The 22,647-nt window shown below is 45.2% G+C and overlaps 1 protein-coding gene across 1 annotated transcript in view; it reads right to left on the bottom strand.

Moving 5' to 3' along the window:
• LOC120819607 (uncharacterized) overlaps nucleotides 1-22,647 on the bottom strand; it is a 40,431-nt gene that overhangs the window by 5,751 nt on the left and 12,033 nt on the right. Inside the window, exons 6-13 of the mRNA XM_078102884.1 lie at nucleotides 22,257-22,337; nucleotides 21,528-21,640; nucleotides 21,059-21,117; nucleotides 19,776-19,865; nucleotides 7,519-7,562; nucleotides 2,394-2,647; nucleotides 1,791-1,861; nucleotides 838-995 (exon numbers count right to left, since the gene is read on the bottom strand). Of these exons, the coding sequence (XP_077959010.1) occupies nucleotides 838-995; nucleotides 1,791-1,861; nucleotides 2,394-2,647; nucleotides 7,519-7,562; nucleotides 19,776-19,865; nucleotides 21,059-21,117; nucleotides 21,528-21,640; nucleotides 22,257-22,337 (870 nt within the window). The remainder of the gene's footprint in view (nucleotides 1-837; nucleotides 996-1,790; nucleotides 1,862-2,393; nucleotides 2,648-7,518; nucleotides 7,563-19,775; nucleotides 19,866-21,058; nucleotides 21,118-21,527; nucleotides 21,641-22,256; nucleotides 22,338-22,647) is intronic.

Genomic DNA, 22,647 nt, shown 5'->3' with positions numbered 1-22,647 from the left:
AATTAAAGGCAGAGGTTAAAAGTGCAATGTAGGTAAAATTTAGCAGAAGGCGAAGCTGAACATAAAAGTTTTCAGTCTTGTTTTAAACGTGGTCAGAGTTGTCAAAGTCTTAAATCTTCAGGAAGTTTATTCCAGCTGTTTGTTGCGTAGTAACTAAATGATGCTTTCCCATGATTTGTATTTACTCTGGGAATCACTAACAGATTGGCGTCAGAAGATCTTAGTGATCTTAAAGGCTTATGTAGTGGAAGCATATCAGTGATATACTTTGGCCCTAAACCATGTAGTGATTTATATGTGAGCAGTAGGATTTTGAAATTAATTCTCTGACATACTGGGAGCCAATGTAAGGATTTAAGAATTGGTGTAATGTGCTCACATTTTTTGGTCTTTGTCATCAGAGGGTTAATTATTGACAAAGAAATGATTCCAGAGCCAATTAATGCAACAGAGAAAAAAAGGGGGCCTGATTTACACTAAGAGAGCCATTAGGGGCCCGTGAGGAATATCAGATTGAATCATCCGCGTGGACGGAGAGAGAGAGAGAGAGAGAGAGAGGTACAGTATCTGGGACAAATGCAAGCTGCAACTGGAGCACACAGCCCATCCTTGTGGGGGGCGAGAGCTCAAACATGTGGCCACTCGCGTGCCACTTCTGGATCCTCGTAACACACACACACACACACACACACATGCTGACCTCCACCTTTCCTCTTACACGTTCGCCATGTGAATACACATATCCATACATGCACACATCCAGCTCAACGTGTGGTCTCTGCACACCAGCACAGCTGCCTCCTCGTCTCTCTCTCTCTCTCTCTCCGGGTTACTCACGGCGCCTGGAAGAGGTAAACCCTCCAGTCGGCGGTGCGCAGGTAGAAGACGTTGGGCCTCTTGCTGTAGTCGGAGGCCTTCATGGCCAGAGAGTGGTGGATGGACACAGCGTTCTTCAGGTCCTCCTCGGAGAGGTGTTTGTCCGGCCTGTACTCCCCCTGGCGCGGCAAGTGATGAATAAGAAATGAAAACTGGGATTAACAGCGAGGGGTCTGAGCACTTATCGGAGCCGGAGAGAGACTCTGCATCGAAAGAATCCCTGCAGAAAAACGACCCACGAGTCTCTGATGAGATGAATTCATCTGTGTTAATCTGCAACAATACCAGAGCAACCTTTCCTTATCAATGTTTTCAAACTGAATGTAAAACTTTTTATGTTTGTGATTGAAATATAAACTTTTCTGAACGTTTTGCTGAATAAACAATAACTTTAAATGTAGGTGATACTGTAATAATGTATTAAAAAAATTACAATAGAGTGATTTAGTGGGTGTTGATGGAAATTTTAGAAACTTAGAACAAAAACAATTCTTACTTTGATAAATGTAATGCTTCTATCATAAGAAACAGTTTATTATTTAACCAAATAAGACACATTTTAAAGTCCTCATTTGTCAAAAAATCTTTGCCTGGACAAATGAGCAAAATAACAAATAAATTAAGTAGAAATTTAATCCAAAATCAAGTTAACAAGACATGTCACAGCTCTTTTTACAAAAGCAGAGAGGAAATGTGACTCCCTTTGAACTATAAACATTTTGTGCATTATGTGACCTAATAAAAGACGGAACACACTGAATCATCGTGAGGGAAGTGAGGATGTTCATGGATATGCAGTCACTTGTTATTCTAAAGGTTGAATAATGAATATCAAGTAGTAGCTGTTACAAATAACTTGTCACACAGCAGTATTTATACATGAAATGTACTCCGTATTAACAGGAGAGACTTACTTTCTGCAGATAGAGAATGAGCCCTTTGAGGATGACGTAGAACGTCTTCCAGCCTCTTTTCCCTCTCGGAGCTGAGAGGAGGAGAAAAGATGCTCACATTGAAACAGAAGAGCTCTCTGACATCACGGCGGAACGAGGAAGAACACTCGTTTCCATTTAGGACCGTTGTAGGACGAGAGGAGGACATTTGTGTTGGTCTAATATCGTTAAAGTAAAGCTTACTGCTTCCCTCAATAAACCCAATGGGATTATTCCATTGGATTATTACTGATAGAAACGAGATAATCTTCACTATGCCACTTTATTGATGTTGGAGGTGTTAAGTAAAAAGCACAAACAGGAGGAACTCCCCCACGGTCACATGACTTCATGTCTCCACCACTACGCTAAAGGAGGACAAGTGCTCCAGTGAGGACGGTTAGTTCTCATTAAGACGCGTTGTAAAATCCACCTGAGGAGCGTTCACTGTTTCATACCAGATGATTAAACGTTTAAATCTCCTCAGCTCACGTTAAACACATTACTTCAGAAATCTACACTAACACGCTGACTGAGACTGCTGTCTCATTTCTGCGTTTACTTTCTGTTTTTGAGTCTTCGTACTTCTCTTGCCGTCCGGGTCGGCGTGGACTTTGCGTACGAGGAAGCCGTTCTTGTAAAGCAGCGATCCAGACGGATGCTGCGTCTCGTCCGTCAGCGGCTTCCCGCCACCGCCGCTGCCACTGCCGCTGCCACCGCCGCCACCGCCACCACCGCCGCCGCCGCCGCCGCCCTCCCCCTTCCCCGGGCGGGACGCGCTGGTCTCACACAGACTGTCCCCCAGCTCTGAAAACGACTTTCGCAGCTCTTCCTCGTCGCTATGGAGACAAAACAAATGAATAATCAAGACAGATCCTTCTTGATGATGTCGTTGTGTCCTGTGGATCGAGTGGGTTTGTATTATTTCACATTTTATTTCATGGGAATTGGTTTGAGGTATTCTTGTTTTTAATCCTGCTTGTTGACGTACTTGTACACTTGTATTGAAGGCGCAGCGCCTGTTCCCTCTCAGAATATGAGTTAATCCAGCCGTCTCTTTTTGGTTTTCAGAGGTTTGAGAGAACGTTGCTCGTTAGAAACAGGCCTCGAGGAGCCGAACTTCTAAATGAGCTCTGGCGTCAACTGCAGCTTTATTATTTTATAACTCCTCTCCTGTGCACTGTGTGTGTGTGTGTGTGTGTGTGTGTGTGTGTGTGTGTGTGTGTGTGTGTGTGTGTGTGTGTGTGTGTGTGTTTTCCCCGCAAAACAAGTCCCTTTATGTTTGTCTTTTAACTTTCTCCAAGAAGAGAACAGTAAGTTTACATTTTTCTTTGGATGATGTAAGACTTTTCAACCCAATTTCCTTTTGCTTTTATCTTAAACTACCAGCTACTTTTCATTAATGGCTTATTCTATGACTGTTTCTATACCAACCTTTAAATGCTTTTATCTTAACATATGTTCTTATCTGTTACAGACTTCTTATTTTTAACTGCTTAACATTTAAGATGGGGTTTTTCTTACAAACATTACTGTTTAATCATATTTGTATTAATAATATATTTTAAATAGCTGTGTTTTAATAGCAATTTAAAATGTTTTTACTGACATTGTTATGGAGTAACATTGTTATCGGCATATTCTATATTTATTCATCCCTATTTTATTAGCATTTTTGTTTTATTGTTTGTGCAACCAGCATCATTCATTTCATTGGTTTGTTAAAATCCTTTCTGTTGCTGTACAACTAAAGATTATTAATACACATCACGGTAATGACAGTATTACATTTGACATAAGCAGAGTTCTTCCTGTAAATATCACTAGTCGTGTTAATCTCATTCTCCTCCATACATCTCCTCGCCGTGCGCTTACAGAGGGATTTGTCACATTAGGAGACGAGAGATGCTTTAGGCAGCGACGCCAAGCGTCTCCCCGCCGAGGCAACGCGGCAAATCCACTTGTTACCTCAGCAGGCGGCACCCGTGCAAAAAGTTCAGCCCGAAAATAGAAAATGTGGCTGCGTGCCGAGCCCCCCCGAGACCACGGTATGAGTAACCAACAGTACATAACAGCAGTTAACCCCAAACGGGAGCCAGAGAGAGAGAGAGAGAGGGAGGCAGAGACACAGCCAATGGGCATCCAGCCTGTTGCCTGGTAACTGCTGAATCCCATTCTACACAGAGACAAAGTGGAGGGGAGGACGGGAGAAGGGTGAGAGATACGAATAAGCTCATCCTTCTCTGATGGCAGAACGTTATCCACAATGATATGAGAGTAAAGGGAACAAAGGAAAGGAAACAAGAGGAAATTAAAGAAGGGGCTCAGAAAGGGAGAGAGGAAAGGAAACAAAAAGAAAACGGTAACAGATTTTAAAGGAGAAAAGAAGAAAGAAAGCAGAAAAGGAAATGTACGAGGGAATAGAATAGGACGACTGAAAAAGGAAAGGAAAAGAAAAGGAGAAGAGGGTGGAAAGAGATTAAGATAAGTTCAATTAAAAGAGGGGAGGGGAGATGTAAGGAAAATATACAAATGAAAAGGAAAGAAAATAAGGAAATGAAAAAAAATGGAAAAGATTAATACATTAAACAGAGAAAACAAACTGGACTGGAAAGACTGGAAAAAGAAGAAAGGAAAACTGAAAAAAAGGAAAAGAAAGGAGAGAGAGAAGTAAAGAAACGGTGTGTTGATGCAATACGAAGAAAACCAGATGAAAGAAATGCATGCTGGGTGCTTTGTGCTGAAGTTGCTGCTTCAGTGTAGCAACAAGAGAAAGACGGCGTCACTTCATCTTTCTTGCTCTCCGCTGTTTAATGACTCAACTAAGGCGTTTCCATTCGGGAGATAGAAGATGGTTTTTCCTCCAGCAGAAGAAGACAAAGCAGGAACGTTGTATGAAACCAACAAGTTGTGATTGAAATCTGGAATTAAACCTTTTTATGATTTATTGAACTAATGAGGACTGTGAGCGTTATTTCAACGCCAGCTTTCATTACTTTGGTATTCACGTTACACTTACTCAGGTACTCTACTTATGTGGAGATAAGTACCACGTAAAATACGTAAAAAACTATTTAGTAAAGCATATTTGCAGATTTAGATTTCTAACAGCACGTATAAATTAATGTACGTATAATGCTGTATTTTTGCAGTTTAAACTAGCAGCAATACATCAAATATGTAAAATGATTACCAGCTGCAGTTAAAGCGATGAACAAACCAATTATAATCCAATAATATATATCATTTGTTTTCTGCATGCTGATTATTTTGGTAAATGTGCATTGCTAGTACTTTTGTACTTTATGAATGCAGGACTTCTGAGTATTTTCACGCTGTGTTATTACTACTTCCTACACAAAGTACTGTTGTACTACTAATGATATGACGTCAGTGATTCTCTCCAGAACGGAAGCAGTAAACGAGCAGAAGCTTTCCATGACATCTTCAGATCTCCCCGCGTGGATGCCCACCACCACCTCCACCTCCACCCTCCGTGGGCCCTCCACCCCCGCTGCTGGATGAGGAAACCTGTGTGTGAGTGTCTTTGTTTGTGTACCAGTGGATAACATGTGGGTGCATCCATCTGCACCGCCGAGAGAGTGGCCGAGTCCTCTTCTCCGCGGGGGTGTGAAACAACATCCATTGCTGTGTCCTGTGTTGTGTTAATGTACTACACACACACACACACACACACACCTCGATGAGTCAATCAAAGTTTCAAATATATAGTTTCATTATAATTTCAGTGTGGTTACTTTTTTAGTTATGTTGTTAGGTTACGTCGCATCGTAGCGTTAAATTGCTAAATGAAGTTGTTACGTTACTCGGGTGACATATGTTCTTATTTTACATTTTATACTATTTTTATATATTATATAATATATATTGTAAGTTTGCATATTTTATCACCTAACGAATCGTTTCCCAACGTTAACCTTGTGACATTGTGCGTTTAAGCCAGGTGACATAAAGCTGACATAAAAGTTGTCCATGAAAGTGATGATTGGTTCGAGACATCGACCTTCAAAAGATCCACCTCTCTGCAGAAACGCACAATGTCGACATCTTCTCTGGTTTGTGTCACATGAAGTGCGTTTTAACAGCTGCATCTTCTCGCGCAATTCCAAACTGGTGAGAAGAAAACCCTAAAAACCCTTTTCCTTCTAACACATGTTTTTCCTCCATGTGACTCTCTGAGCTGTACTTGTTTGTGCACAAAGACAAATTCCTTGCATGTAAAAAAACCTTCTTGGCAATGAATCTGTTTCTATTTCCAGACATCACAGAGCACCACACACCCGTCATTACGACCTGCAAATTGCCAACGCACAAACTGACCACGCCACGGGGCGTGCACAAGGACGTGCACGAGGACGAGCACGAGGACGGGACGAGCTGTGCGTCCTCTGAAGCGACGCGGAGCTGAAGCGTATCCGTCACGCGGTGTCGGGCCTTGATCTCCATCAAGTGGAAGAAATGTCCTCCGTGTGATGAAATATGCATCAACCAGGCAAGTCAGAGTGTGAAAGCGGTGCGGAAAGTGACACCGTGCTGCGGGTCCGTCAGAGCTGAGGCTGAAATCACTCCACGATAATTAGAAAATATCTGTGACTTCCGTTTGGAGGTGGACGGCGTCTTTGCTCGGGCGGGGGGGGGGGGTGTTTGTGTGAGAGAGGTGGTGTCCGTCCCCGCGCGGCCTCTTACGGAGGTGTTTAAATAGCCGCCCGCGTGCCAGCGGAGATGTTTGAACTGGATCGCCGGCCTCTCTGTGGATCTCCTCCTCGATACGCTCCTCTGACCACTTTCTGCTCGGCTGTTTCGGGAGCGCGGCTGCAGCTATTTTTGGAGAGGTGGTGGGAGGCGGTGGTCACACCTTCTCACAGGATGCAGGTAGAGAGCCGTTTAAACTAAGTGCCTCAACGTCTCCCTGCGTTTTCGCTTCTTCGTGTTCACACGTACTGAAGCCAACATACAGTCCCCGTGTACGCGTGTGCGTACAGTACACATCCATCTGTTACCGTGTGTGTGTTTGCTGCCGAGAGGACGCAGGGAGGAAAGAGCAATGTGGTAGCTATGGAGTTGTGTTCGTGGTGCCGTAACTATGGCAACAAAGCTCGGAAAGCGAGTGACTTAATTGGCATCTCTGAGGCGCTCTGGAACTGCGATCCAGAATAGCAACTCTTGACACACTAATGTTTTCCTCCACATGCCTGGCAACACTCACGTCCGTAATGAGGTCGCTAACAGGTTAATCAATATCCATCCTGCTCTTCTGGACAATTTGGTGTGTGTGTGTGTGTGTTTCAGTTCATCAGCGAGGGAGCAAACGACAGAATCAAAATCACAGAGGAGTAGAATAGGAAAAGGACATTTAAGAAAGAACGCTACAGGCAAAAATGTAATGTTTTGTCATTGTTATTTTAGATGAGATTAAATAAAAATATCAGAAATACATATTTAGGTTGTTTATTTGATTAATTTGTCTCTTTGTCCCTGTGGATTTAATTCACCAGAAGTTATGATTACGTAATGTGTATTTTGCATATATAAGCACAACGTCAGAGCATGTACAAAAAAATAATTATCTTAACTGTGGCAGTTTTCTCTTTAAAATGCATAATACAAGAATTTAAACTTTTCACAAACAGGAGCAGAAAACATAAGAACCGTTGTTCCAGGTGAATCATAAAAAGATGAAATGACTTACAGAGTCCACTGCAGCTTCTGGTTCTTGATTGAGTTGTAGAGCGCCTGCAGAGGGAAACGAGGAGAGCACATTTTCAGACAAAAGACTAATCCAGAGCAGCTCGGTTCAGCTGATCAGATCTAGCGGGAGGAAGGAGGGGGGGCAGGTGCACTGTGGTTTTCTGGGAAAGCTGCACAATAAGCAAGACGGCTTCATTCAATAACTTGTTCTCAGAAATGTCATCCCTCCTCACGCTGCCCTTTGCCGGAGCTTAACTCCTTTTATTTTCTTGGCAAACAATCAATCAATCATCTAATCAGTCAACGAGCGCGGCATCAGTTGGCCATTATCCGCCCTTCGATGGACGAGCCGGCAAATCAATCGGCCCGTTAAATAATTCAGACGTCGACCGGTGACAGGCCAAATTAAGTTACAGCTCAAGAACATGAAGACAAAAATAAAACAGATCGATGAAAACAAAAAGCAGACGACGACCTGGGTGGAAACACGCTCTGGGTGCTGATCAAATCACAAAGAAGAAGAATGACTGTCAGCTCAAGATTTGCATTTATTCTCCCTTATATTAAATAATAAATAAGGGGTTTAGCGCAAGTGAGATTGACATTTTTTTTCATATAAATGATCAATCCGATCAATATACTGTGCAATTGGTCGCAGATGGGAAAGGTGGTTGATGATCGGTTATTGGTAAAGTGGAAATACATTAATCAATAACAAGTTAAAGTCCTAAATCAAAAGTTAGACTTAGGCATACGTATTATAATGAGATAATACACAGACCAATAATAATGAATCAATATAACAGCGGATATTAGCAAAGCTTAATGACAGTTATAATTAGGTCTTAAACAGTGTTGTGCTGTTTGCAAAAAGGGTTTTACGTGACTGAAAATAATCCGTAGGCCATTGATGCCTAATGAAGAAATGATTTTAATGACGACCTGTAAGCATCAACCTTACACTGACTGATAACGGGGCGACTCGTCCTGCCGCCTTCTGATCCACATTAATGGTTATTGTAAAAAATATATTGTATTTTTGTATAACATGTTAATCTGTAACAGCAATCACAGCAGTCCAATAAATGTGGGCCAAAAAGAAAGTGTAATATTTGCAAATTAAATTTGCAGTGCAGAAGTACGTGACATAAAATGGAAATATTATACAGATTCTGCGTAAAATCAATATGGAAAAAATCACCAGACAGGAGTGTCATTTTTTGGGAAATCCATCAAATGAAGTAGCTGATAAATCAAAGGAAAACTCTTAGAGACGAGTAGTAACGCTGTGTTTCTCTTTGTTGGTGTCATTTCTACAAACGTTCAGGATGTTGTTCATGTTTCTTCGTGTTCATTGCAGCAAAAGCAATCCGGTGCACAAAGGCAGTTCAATCACACGCTGGCATTTAACTCCCTGTCACATCTTTGCACCAGATATGTTTTGTATCGTTATTTTTGGGGGTCATTTGCTTCCTATTTCAGGTAGAATAAAACACTTTTGATTTCAATATTATCAGCATGTAAATAGATATGTAAATATCTCAGCATTTGAATAATCAGAGACAGGAAATAAAGCGGAACTTCTCCAACGTCCAACGGTTTCAAGGCGGAAGTCGAACTGCTTCTGTCGAAGCAATCCGGTCAACGTGAAATATTAATGGGGAAACTGAAAAGATGTGTGTTGTGTTCAACAACAGCAACACACCTTCTGTCCACAGGAGTCCGTCGACGCAGAAAAACTCAACTCTGAGCTGTGGCCAGATTTACCCTGCAGCCGAACATCATTCATATATGAAAAAGCAATCAACATGTACACAGTGAAGACCTGAGGCTGATTATTGATTCGTCCGCTGGATCATTTCGTTAAAACGATCTCAGAAATGCCACCTGTTGTCTGACCAACCGAGCCGAACCGCAAACTCTAAATCTGAATTCAGGACCACCACGCTGTAGCAGCTAGGCCTTAACTTAAGTTTTAGGAGACGGTGTAACCGTAACCGGCGTTGGTTGGTAAAGTTACAGAATATGAACATAGAAACTTGAGGCCACCGAGCAAACGTCTGTACTTTGATGGGTTTGGGAGTGTTGACACGTCTCGTGTAAAACAATGAAAAGCAGCTAGAATATCCCATCTCACATGAGTTCTGGGTGGTGATTTATGTGTAATTTCTATATATTCAGAGTGAGTGCAACTGTATTACAGCTGAGTTTATTCCTAAAGTGCATGTTATTCGTTTTAAAATATAAATCCTAAAGGATCACAACAGAATCAATAGCAGAGGGACGCTGTGGATTCAAAGACAGGAGAAAAGGAGACGGTAGACAGACACAGGGGCGGGTGGGGACTCGGGGACATCCAGTCTGAAGGCTCATTGAGACGATGATGGATGCTTGTCACCGTCGCCTACTTGTTTCATCAACGTCACCAAGTGCCAACAGATGGGAGCCGTTAGCCTCGAATGGCTGAACTGAGCTCTACGCATCAATAGTAAATATTGGCAGCGACAGCAAACCAACTTTTAACTAATGTCATTTGGCCCTAAATTACAACTCGTTATGACACGTGCCAACACGCGGAGAAACAATGAGGAATCTGCTACTCGGGTACCTTCCTCCTCTTCCTGGCCTGCGGGTGGTTCTGTCCGTCCTGAGCCTTCCCCAGCAGGTCCGGGAACACCAGCGGCTTGAGGGAACGCGAGCGCGGCGTCCTTGGGTACCGGAACGGGTCCATCATGCGGAAGTCCCTCCCGTAGCGCACGGTGCAAAGAGAGCGCGAGCGAAGGCGCCCCGCCGAGTGCAGGCTGTTGACACCGATCATGCTCCGGAGACGCCGGACGCGAAAAATCGGGGGGGGCACCCTCCCCCTCCCCTCCCGCCCTCCCCCCTTCAAAGTATTGAGTCTTTGATTTCTATGCGCTGCGGAAGATAAGTTGATCCAGAGAGGGGACGAAGAGAAGGAAAAAGCGGGCCGGTCCGGTCCGGTCCGATGAGGCCGTCAGATGCCGGTGATCGGTAGAGACATCAGCTGGCTGCTGCCGGCGCTGAACCCCCCGCGGCGTCGCCCGTCAAGAGTCTTGATCAACGCCCACCAGGCAGCGCCGGGGTGCCCACATGACGCTGAATTATTCACCCTACAAGCACACAAAGCAACCCTCGCTGCGACTGAGGCGACGGTAGATCCAGGGGAGGGAGGGAGAAAGGGGGGGGGGGGGGGGGTCCTAGCCAGCCGAGTCACACGAAGGTGACACCTGTCCAGCTGTTCCCCTTTTGGTGGCGACGACGACAATCCTCCAGCCCGCAAGCGCGCACGCACCAACGCGCGCGCAGGTGGTGCCAAACGCAACCGCGTGAGAAAAAAAAATCCCGACGCGCACGAAATGCAGAAAATCAAGAAGTAAAAGACAAAAAATGGAATACGCGCACACACCCACAGAAGAGGGAGGTGCGAGGGAGGGCGAGGGGGGGAGGCACGGCCGCCTTCGGACTTGAGAGTAGAAATCCAGAGAGCGAGTCCCCAAAACAATGACAACAATGACAAATAAAAAAAAGAAATACTACACGCAGAAAAAGCAGAAGAGGAGGCGTGTTGCAGGCGGAGGAGATCCAGGTTTCGATCGCTCCTGTTGCCGTAAAATGGACACCATCAGTTTGACAGATTATCTCACTCCTTCTTCCTCCCGATCCCCGTGTCCATGTGTGGAGGTCCGCTTCTCCATCCTCCTCCTCCCCCCTCAGCTCGGCCCTTCCTCTGTGATCCACTTATCTGTTCTCTCAGACTCTTTGGGGTTTCAGTCCCTCCCCATCGTAAGCTCGGCTGTTACGCGTGTTTGGGGGGAGGCAGGTCGGAGGTGGGGGGGCTTGTCATGCCTTCCTCGCCTCTGCGAGAGCTTTATCTCTCTGTTGCAAAGCTCCAATCCCGCACTTCCTTCCCCCTGCTGCAGCTGCGGAGGAGGAGGAGCAGGAGGAGGAGGAGGAGCAGGAGGAGCAGGAGGAGGAGCAGGAGGAGGAGGAGGAGCAGGAGGAGGAGCAGGAGGAGGAGGAGGAGCAGGAGGAGCAGGAAGAGGAGGAGGAGGATGAGCAGGAGGAGAGCTGGCTGCCTGAATAGCAGAGCGCAAAACGAGTCTTATGTGAACGGTGCTCTCCGTCTCTCTGCCTCCCTCTGCCTGCGCCTGGTCAATGCGTACCTCCTGTCCTCCCTCCCCCGTCCTCCCTCCCTCCCCAGTCATCGCCAGCAAATCACAGTCTGCCTCCTACACACACACACACACACACGCACACGCACACACGCACAGGCTTTTTTAAAAACATACCCTGGCATTGTTCAGTCAGTATTCGTGGTGGTGGATGTGGGGGAGGCTGGTGAGGACGACACCAGGTGTGAGAGTCTGCGGGACAGTTGATGTCAGAGGTGTAGAGCTCGGGGACGGGAACCAATAGCCTGATAACGTAACCGCTAAAGTAGTAGTATTTAAAAAAGAAAGCCACCAGGAACCACAGCAGTGCCCTTAAGTGATACAAATACTAGCCGAGCACTTTATTTGATAGCGGCCGACGCTTTGTGTCTTAAAGCAGCATTCTCTCTCATGCCCACCGGGGGGCGACTCCTCTGGTCCTATAAATGGTAAATGGACTGTGTGGTGAATGGCGCTTTTCTCGTCTTCCGACCTCTCAAAGCGCTTTGACACATGTCGTCGTCCACCCGTTCACACCCATTCGCACACTACCAGCCACCACACCCGGCGCCACCTGCTCGTCAGCAACTAGCATCCACACGCTGTGGTCGCCGCGGCAGGACCAATGTTGGGCTAAAGTGTCTTGCCCAAGGACACATCCCTCACGCGGATTAGCCCGGCGGTTGGGGTCGAACCGCCAACCCTCTGAATGGAGGACGGCCGTGCTGCCCACTCACCCACAGTGAGAAAACACTGTGCGAGAAGGAGGCGAGAGAGAGGCAGCGCTTTTTGACTTGAGAGGAACGAATGAGGAATCAGTCAACGAAATCAGTGACTGGAGAGTGAGTAACAGAGACAACGAGAGGGATGCCATTTAACCTGGTGTCAATCATTCACCCCGAAATATTGATCCAATTGATTTCTACACCTACGGTCAAAACAAGCAGTTTTTTACTAAAGGTTTTGAAATGTAAGAGGGAGGGAGTACGGCTGAGATGTATAGAGCAACACGTACGTAAAGGAGAAGTACAACAGAAGTACTGTGCCTCATGCCAGCTCTGGAATACTACCCTGACCCCTGACCCCAACCCTTATACCCTTAATATGTCATTTTTTGTCTCTTTTCTATTCCCATCGTCTTGTTTTCCATCTTTAGTGCCCATAACCTTTTGCATAATGAAGTGTACCTGCGTTTGTCTGAGACCAACTGACGGACTCGTCCCGGCTCCTTCCTCCGCTTTCTAAATTTAAAACGCCATAATAAAAGTTTAATGGTCGCAGGGACAGAGAACCGTTCCGCTCTCATGACCGTGGTCTTGTCTGTTTGACGTGACTTGGCGGGAGGAGGGTGAGGAGGGTGAGGGGAGTGAGGGGGGGGGGGGGGCAGCGCTGACCTAACAAACAAACAAGATGACAGCCTGCATGGCACGAGAGGAGGTGAGGAGGCCTCGGTGGCTCTGTCCTCGAATCCTCTGCTCCGTGGGGTGGGGGAGAGAGAGGGGGAGGGAGGAGAATGGGGGGGGAGTTATGGCCTGAAGCTTGGTTCCCATGAAAACCGCTGAAGTGCCTCCGAGCAAAGCGCTTAACCCTGAGCTACACGACCCGCTCCCATCTGCTGTCAGTCTCTCTTCCCACTCAAGATTTCACATCCTGCCGAAACCGCCCTCACCCCCCAACCACCCCCCCCCCCCCCTCCCCCCCTCGTGGTGAGTCCAGACAGCTCGGGTGGGGGGGGGCAGCATCCTCTCTGCTGACCTCAGCAGCTGTCCCTCCTTCACACTCTGTCTTTCTCTTTCACCGCGTCTCGCTCTGACCCTTCCGCTCCAGCAGCACCACATTTTTTATTCCTGAACTTTTATTTATTTTTAGAGAGAAAAAGGTGTGATGATGTTGTGGCTCCGTCGGTGCGGCGGCGAGATTTCAGTGCGGAAACTCAAGCCTCTTAACAGGTTGAATCAGGATGAATTAGGGAAGTCTTCCTGCTTTATTGATAAAACGAATTAATTGGGATTCAGAATGCGGCATTACTACACAATCGTTTACTGAGAGTTTTAATTACCAGTGTTGTATGTTATAGCTGCTGGACTGTTTTCTATTCTTGAATATCACAGGAATCTTTTGTTATTCTGCAAAAAGACATAAAAATGTGACTTCCCATCTATTTATTTGAACATCAACTCATCAACATCTTGAACTTGAACATCAACAAAGCTTTACAACTTCAGTAACAGCTGCTCACTGTAGTTTTTAATCAAACAAAGAGAAAGGAATCGTGCGTTTGTCGGGGACTACTTTCAGCGGCGGATGAATGCACACTCGGCGCTGTGGTGATGTGTGTTACTGCGTTAGTGGCAGCAGGACGGTGTTTGTGTGACTGAGTCAGAATAAACTCCAGCGTGTGTGTTCACGGTGACGGAGGCTCACTCATGTGTTTTTAATGGAGCTCGGCGGCTCAGAGGAGGAACAGAGATCTCACACAAAACACTTTTTGGTTCATAAAGCCAGAATAAAAAGCTTGATGGGAGACACTTTAAAAAAGACCTGTCATTATTTTTTCATAGTTTAGTTTGTGACGGCATGAATAAAGCAACATTACTCAACCACAGGACGAGGAAGAGGAGAGGATTAAAAAAAAGTAGTTCAGCTCTCAAGTCAGAATTGCCAAAATGTTTTGTTAAAAATTGATTTTTTCTGCCGAGCTCCTTTCCTTCACTGAAAGTAGCCCACAAATACTCTGTTACAAGATCAGCACCTGCATTGAAAGGCTGCAGGGAAACGCAGCTAAAGCATTGAAGTATTAGACGTAAGAGTGTTATTTATTATTAAAAGACTATATATATTTATGTATAATATCTTATACATACATATAAATATATATATATATATATATATATATATATATATATATATATATATATATATATATATATATATATATATACTAATCTGCTCATCTTTTACTAATATATTGATGTTTGGTTTGTAAAAATAGTAAAGAATAGTTAGAAATGTCATCCAGAATCCAAAGTGACACCTTCACTAGTCCAACTAAACCAACCTACGTGGAGTACAGGCCCCCTGCACAGAGATGTTCCTTCTGTACGCAGTGATGTGTAAATCAGTAATGACGCGAGTAAAAAGCAGCATCTCCCTCCTCAGACGCGACCCGCACGTCTAAACCGAAGCCACTTCTAGACCCACAGCGAGATGTCACAAATAAGGCATCCATCTTTTCCCCCCTCGATCAATACCTACAGTGCACCTAATTACTGCTTGAAAGCGTCTTGATTGAGCAGCAGAACATTTTCATTTCAGCTGAATTTGTTCTCCTGCTCTAATGCGGACTGGTAACCTACTTCGGTGCATCATTAGCTCCCACTTCAAGCTGCAAGCCCTGAGTGGTAGAGAGAGACTGAGAGAGAGAGAGAGAGAGAGAGAGAGAGAGGAGAGTGCAAACCTCTGCATCTCTGAGCCTCTCAATAAAGGAGCAAAGTTTCCTCTGGAGCGCCGGTTCGGGCCGGCGGCCAGAGCTCCCGGTTCTGCAGGGAGCTGCTGCGCTCGCATTGTTTCCTGCACACGCTGATCGGGACGAGCAGTTACTGAGGCTTAAAAGCTTATGCTGGCTTTGGGACCACAGCTTTGTTAATAATTTCTTCTTTTTTTCTGTGGTAATTGCCCAAACTCATACGAACTCCGCAGTGCTGCAAAAAACAAAGGAGTCTGTGACAGAAATGAGGAAGCAGTAAACAAACAACTAGAGTGCAGCATGTTGTCTCTATCGATGGTGATGACATCACTAAAGTAACAGATCAGATCTGCGAACGTCGGTTTAACCTGAATCTGACGAATCTTCGAATCTTACACTTCGATCTTGTTTTCACTGTAAAATATATTTGGATGGCCTGGATGTCGGACCGGTCTTCGCACTCCCCGTCTGACTTGTTTGTACAGAATGTCCCTGTGTTCCCAGGTTGGTTCGTATAAAGATAACACCCTCGTGGTAATCAGCCAGAGCGATCCCGGCCCTTCAAAGAACGAGTCCTCTGTGCCGGGATTACGAGCAGCCCGCCGCCTGACACCCGGAGGAAACGTCCTCTAGAGCGCATTAAGGTGCTTTATTGCCTCGTTAGGAGTCCACGCTGATTGAGACAAACAAGCACGGGCACTGGAGCGGACGCGAGCGCCGCCCTGCACTTACGGTGACCTCTGACCGGCCTCCGTCCGCCCGGGGTGCTGGCGGGAGGCGGTGACGGTGTCCAACCACACTTTGGTATTTTTTCGATATTTACTAAAACTCAATTGAATGTAAAACACATCACATGGACAAAACTGTCAAATACAAGCAGGATGGGCGTCAACTCGCTTGATGGTTGTATTGGGTAAAGCCTTTGAGACAGTCGTGGGCGTCACTATCACCCCCCCCCCCCCAAAGCTGTTAACCTTGGATGAACCCTGTATGTCCGTCACAGCGGCTGAACTTGATCAATATTGCTGCGCTCACAGATAACGTTGGGAAAGCCGATATTCAAAACATTCCAGAGTTTGCCTTACCTTCATATCAGGGGGGCGCCCCTAAGAAATGTGCCCACGTGGCGCTGGCACCACTGCTAGTCGACCGCTAACACTGTAGCCGCTCACCATAGAGGGTCAAAGACACATTTGTTTTTGTCTCGTCTCTGCTAATATGAGTTTTGGTAGGACTTTTATTTTCCCAAAAACTTAACAACGTCCGGCCATGACGAAAATCCAAACGCTGTCACCTTTCACAACAAAGAGACACGGGAATTTCTCGCAAAAAGCCGCAAATTTCCCATATCTGTGTAATTTTGCAGCATCAATATGTTTTTAGTAACACTGAATGTGCAACACGTAGTTTTTCCAACCGTTTGAACGATATCAAGCCTTTTGTGGCTCATTTTGGGGGTTTCTACCTGGAGCTTTAAAACGTAGATTCACTCTCCCGGCTCGACCCGCCCAGCAGAGAAGACCACTTAGGTCAGAAGAAAAGGGTTTCGGATATTTCTCCCAGATCAGACAGGGTCGTGAAGGCGGAGTCTCGCCAGCTTAGTGCAGATTGCACCATTCCGCTCCCATATTGTGGCGTTAATAGGAAACATATCACGAGGTTCAATCAAAAGAGGCCGAGAGGCAGAACGATCGAGAGCCGAGAGGAAGAAGCAACGGAAAACCGAGAGAGTTATTGAAGCAAAAAAGAGAGAGAGAAAGCAGAGAAAGGAACTAATTGATGATAAAGGAGCGGAGTACCCGAGGGAGGTGGCGGCGGGTACCAGGGGGATACCAAGCCCCGCTCATTATTTTCCAGCTCGCCGGGCAGCTGATTTCTGTCTCAGCTACGGGGCTCAGCGGCGTTTCCTGCTCCGACAAACGGCCATTCGTGTTAAAGCAGCTCCGACTTTCATCTAGCGTTGTATAAACGGTGACATTCCTCAGTGACTGCGTGACATGTGACATCCAGTTTGTAAAATTCTAGTCTGTGTAGTGGTCATTATATAAAATAACATTAAAAAAACAATTGTATGAATAATTTTGTTTGATTGTTTCTGACCCTGAGTGGGAAGACATTCCTTTGCAGCATGAATGCGGACATATTGCACGTTTTGAACCACTGCTGGTGCTATAAACTGAATCCCCCAAAGTCTTTCAGTGTTCATCCTCTGGGCAACACGATTATCTGAACCGCATCTCATGGAATTCCATCAAGTGGTTGTTGATGTATTTCGCTCACAAAGCACAAACGTCAAACTGCTCATGGCGCCAGAGGAAAAGTCAGAGGTTCGCTTAAATGATTCGGGGTTCATCTCCTGGGGACCATCAATGCTAAATGAAGACACAATGCTGCAGGGTGATATATGAATGTATAATTATTGGATCAGGGAATTCTTCAAGCTAACTCTTATCATTTTAATAAATCATGTGTTCCATAATGTTTCTTCACGTTTTCACGACAGATATATAAAAGTACTAAATAACAAACAACTAATATCTCAGTTAGAGGTTGAAGTCCAAAGGGTTCCATCATGTTCTGCCCTTCACTGACTGAGAGGTGAGGAATGGAAAGGGACAGAAGGACGGTCGAGTGACGGAGCCAAGTTGTGATGACACAACAGTTGCTGTGATGCGGTTGAAGAGGTGAAAAAAAAAGTGCTGGGACAACGTGTGAGATGCACAATTCAATAGTGTGTTGTTGTTGTTGTTTAGGATGACACAGAGTGATGGATTGCCGAGGCTCACTCTTAACCTATTTACGGCCCAAACAAACAGATACCAGAAACAAAAGAGGAAATGGGGAAAGAAGGGAGGAGAGGAAATGAAGATGAGGGAGGAATGGCAGTTATTTGTAGCTGGAACATGATGGAGGGATAAGAGGGAGAGAAAGGAAGGGAGAGGCATAAACAGGAAGGACGGCTTCAGTCTAACTACTTCTCCTGAAATGTTTACACAATTGCAAAGTAGGTTAATATAAGGAACACATGACTGTATTGTAAAAAGTCCACCTATTTCCATTGCACCCAGTATTTCATTATTTAGGCATCAAAATTGATGAAGCAGATTTAGAGAGATCGTTTATTTGTTCACACATTCTCCCTCCATGTCAAAATCAGGTGCTTATATTACCCACAATGCAACATGACCACCTGTTCGTTCTGGCATTCAGATGTGTGTGTTTTTACTTTTCACTTTCAACAGACGCAGACTCAAGCTGCATCACTTGGGGACATCCGTGAGACATGACGTAGCGGCAGCCACTCAGAGCTTCAGGCTACGTGCGGTAGATCACCACCGCCTCTGTTTATTGCATCACGCAAGACTGATTTTAGGAAGAACGTACAGATGTTTTCTCCTCACTCGATTACTAGTAAACAACCTCATTGCGAACTGTGATGATGCTGCATCATACGTACAGGCAGTAAAACTGAACTCCTGCTGCTTACGCCTGTAGTCTGTTCACTCCCTCGCTGTCACTCAGGATGTTAGCTGCTCTGAGTTACGTCTCATCTCTCGTGCCGTCTCTTCTTCACTGTGATCTTCTTTCCACCTTCAGTGAGTCCACCTCCCCATCTAAGCTCTTTAGATCTACGTAGAGTCGGCAGCTTGGTTCCAATTATCTGCCGTGTTTTACCTGATGTTTGGAACCGCCACACAGGAGCCACATGAGGAGAGACGTCAGCAGAGGACAAGTCCGGAGTTTGGGAGGACTGAGGACAGGGTGCCGGTAAACAGACACGCGGCCCACTGATGGAGATTAAACAGTGTGGCGGCTTAACGTGAGATAGGGAGCGAGGGAGAGCCGGCCGGCTGAACATTTAGAGAGTCGGAGAAAGGAGAGTGCAGCTGGAGGGTGACGAGGAGAATAAAGGAGCTCGTTGGAAGTGGAAGGCTTGATTGAAGAGACCTGGATGTCTATGAGCATGAATAAAGAAAAAACTAATGCACGTCCGTTTCTTTAGCTCGCGGTCGCGATAGCGTCCACGGCTGCAGCGTGGATGCTATCTGCCCACAGTAGCAGCTTTTCATTTCGGCAGACGCACAACCCCCCCCCCCCCCCCCCCCCTCCCCCCTCTCGTGCATTATAAATGCCCCATTACAACTTGTTGACGTGGATTCTGGGGCCCAGCGGCATGTTGACGGGCCGCTCTGCAGACAAAACATTGGGTTACATCTCGCTCACATGGTGTGCTCCCCCCCAACCGGTCTGAACCCCCCCCCCCCCTTCTTGAGCTGCACGGGCGACCCAACTCCAACGGGTTAATCTGGTGCTGCCGAAGCCGGACGGGGGCTTTGTTTGGCTACGTCTGCCGGCCACACATTTACGCCTCCCATCGGTGGAGCGCAGCAGGGAGTGGCGGGGGCCGGGCCGGCCTCTGATTGGAGGAGATGGAAGGCCACGCCAGCTGGCAGTCAGCGGAGGCCGGACAGCCGGACTCAAGTCGCACAGATCGGAGTGACAATAAAGCGCTGGCGCACCCGGGCTGCTCGATCTCCTTTCAGAAACGCGTCTGTGCATGGCAGCATGTTTGTGTGTGTGTGTTGTGTGTGTGCTATTCTAGACGGGGGGGGGTCTTACTTTAAGCAGATCCTTGTGAAAGTCTTGGCCGTCGTTCAGTCCTTCCAGGTTGCCAATGAACTGCGAGCACGACATCCTCTTTCCAATGTTCTGAAAAAAAGAGCGAAATCAGAATGTCCTTCTCCAAACAGCACCCCCCCCCCGCCCCTCACACACACACACACACACACACACACACACACCTTCTCTGGAATCTATCTCCCCAGACACCCCCCCACCCTTCGGACCTACTTAAACCTGTGATGCATAGTTATGTAATGTACTTCTCTTTTTATGGAGATATGTCACACCATCATGTATTGTTATGGTTGTTATTGTGTTCAACATGTAAAATGCCTTTTGAAGCACTATAAAATAAACCAATTATTTTTATTTTTTATTATTTTTTTAATTAATATTCGCACATAGCAGAAGAAGTATTTGCACAATTTATTCATTAGTAAAAGTAAATTTAAAGGATGTACCTCTGGATGCTGTTGATGAAGCGCTATTGTTTCACAGAATACATCCTCGTTTACTCTTCAATATTTCACATATTGAACAATGTGTTTTACAGCAACTTGTGTCGAGACAAAGTTTGATAATTAGAAGCACAAGAAACACAAACCAGCAAATCTGTTAAATGAAAAACGGGTATAGAAACCTTCTCAATAACAGATCAGTATCCCTAGATATCCATAAACAAAAAAGTACTTAATAATAGCATGTTCAAGCTTCTCAAATGTGAGGATTTTAGATTGAACTTCAAACAAATAAGCAATTTGAAGACGCCAAATGAGGCTCGGCACTATTGCAGAAATGATTGCTGGATTAATGAAGACATTGAGGCTGGTAGTGATGAAGATCGCAGTCACAACAAAGATCAAACTCACAGTGTATCTGCTAACATCTGTTGAAGCTGATCTCCTGTCCGCCCACCTCGACAGGCACTTTAATTAATCATTCATCCGCAGCAGAGCTGCACTATCACCGCCAGAGGACTGGCCCAGATTTACAAAAGGGAGGCTCTGACTGTGAAAGTAGCACATTGAGATGGTGGAAGAAGCTCAGCAGCAGGCCTGCAGATCAGCTGCTGATCAGCTGCACAGCAGCTGCAGATCAGGATAATATTCCCAAAACTCCAGAGGGAATCAAAAGGTTATCTGAGGATATTGGAAGCTTCTAAAACGTATCTTTTAGCGGTTTATCTGTACTCATGTGTGTATGTACACAAATATGTACGCATGGATGCATGTGCACTTACATGTACAGATGCCTCATCTATGTGAGCAGATGTTACTCACCTGGCCGTGAAGATCGGTGTTGAGCAGCATCAGAGCGCAGGTGAGAGTGTGAACTGCATCTACAGGATGAACATGAATACATTTTTAAGGCAATAATGCAGAGCATTGCCTATTATTGCCTGTATATTAAACTATAGAGCAAAAGTCATTCTATTGACAAGGAATACATTGTAAAGTGCGCTTATTGTAGAGCACATATGTATTTTCATCTATTTGTCCCCAGTGCCAAAATGATAGAAAAAATAATGAGAATATAAGCAATAAATATCAGTGGAAAGGATATTATTATATGTGAGAGCAAAGTTAATATTGAACCAAAACACGACGTGAAGCACTTTAAAAATGAGCAGAGCTACAGATGAATCACATCATTGTATTATAATAATATTTGTTATATACACAGTATATATATATCAAGTTATTATAACAAGTTGATTATTCTCACTAACATATTAAACACACCACTCACCCTCTGACGGCATGGCTTTTGGGTTGCAGTCCAAGTAGCGCTTAGAGAAGTGTGACAGCACCCTCTCCCTCTCCTGACTCTCCCCCATCAGGGCGAACTGCCGGAGGAAAGTCCTGCAGCCACCAACACAACGACAGTCACATGGTTTCAGAAATAACCGTTTCATTTTGATCTATGAGCAGTGATACTGTGTAAAGGTTGTTGTTCTTACACTAAGGTATTTTATTGTATGTGAATTAATAACATTTGAATTACTAATCATTCTTTTTATGTAATCAATTATAATGAGTTGCAAGTGGTAGAAAGTATAATTTGTTTCAGTGTACTCGAGTATTTCTATTTCATGCTATTTTCTATTACATTTATCTGACAATTTGTAAAGTACTTTCAACTGATAAAATATGATGTATTACAGAATAAACTACCTGATATGAATTAGCTCAGGCTCTACTTAGCTCAAGATCAACAATGTTAAAGCACCGGCAATAATAATTAATAATTAATATATTTAATGCTGTAATGTGCCAGGAGTCTGCATAATACACACCACTTTTAATTTAGATAATTGATATACAATTTGCTGAATGCCAACGCTGCCCTCTAGAGAGCAGCGTTGGCCAGTGCTTCTCTTTTCTTTTCTTAATTAAATGCTAATCTCGCAATTATTTTACGTGATGAACAAACAAGCATTTCTGTATTCATGTGTATTACTGCACTGTGTGTTCTCACCTCAAAGCCTGGTCAATAGAGAGGCTCGTGAAGTTGAAGAAACTCAGATACTCTTCTGCTACCATACGGCTGAAGTCATTGCTGGGGGGGCGAGAAAAGAAAAGAAAATACAAGGAAAGAACACAGCGAACGGGAAAAAATACAACCAGCAAAAAAGCTGTCATTCACACGTTGCTGGCTCGGTTTGGGCTGTCGGTCCGTGAGCCGGAGACGCAGACCGCAGGCCGGAAAAACAAAAACAAAAGAGGCAGAGGAGGAGATTCCCGCGGTGCGTGTGTCAGGGGGTGCAGAAACCCTTTCATCCCACATTCTCATCAGCGCCAGCACGCCGCCGACAGAGCGAGGGGCTCGTGGAGCACAACGCAGATGTAGTACAGCGCAGCCCTTTGTA

This window comes from Gasterosteus aculeatus, chromosome 5 (genome assembly GCF_964276395.1).
Source record: "Gasterosteus aculeatus chromosome 5, fGasAcu3.hap1.1, whole genome shotgun sequence".
NCBI classification, from domain to species: Eukaryota; Metazoa; Chordata; class Actinopteri; order Perciformes; family Gasterosteidae; genus Gasterosteus; species Gasterosteus aculeatus.
Note: the sequence above shows the minus strand (reverse complement) of the source record. Positions and strands in the feature narration are given on the sequence as shown.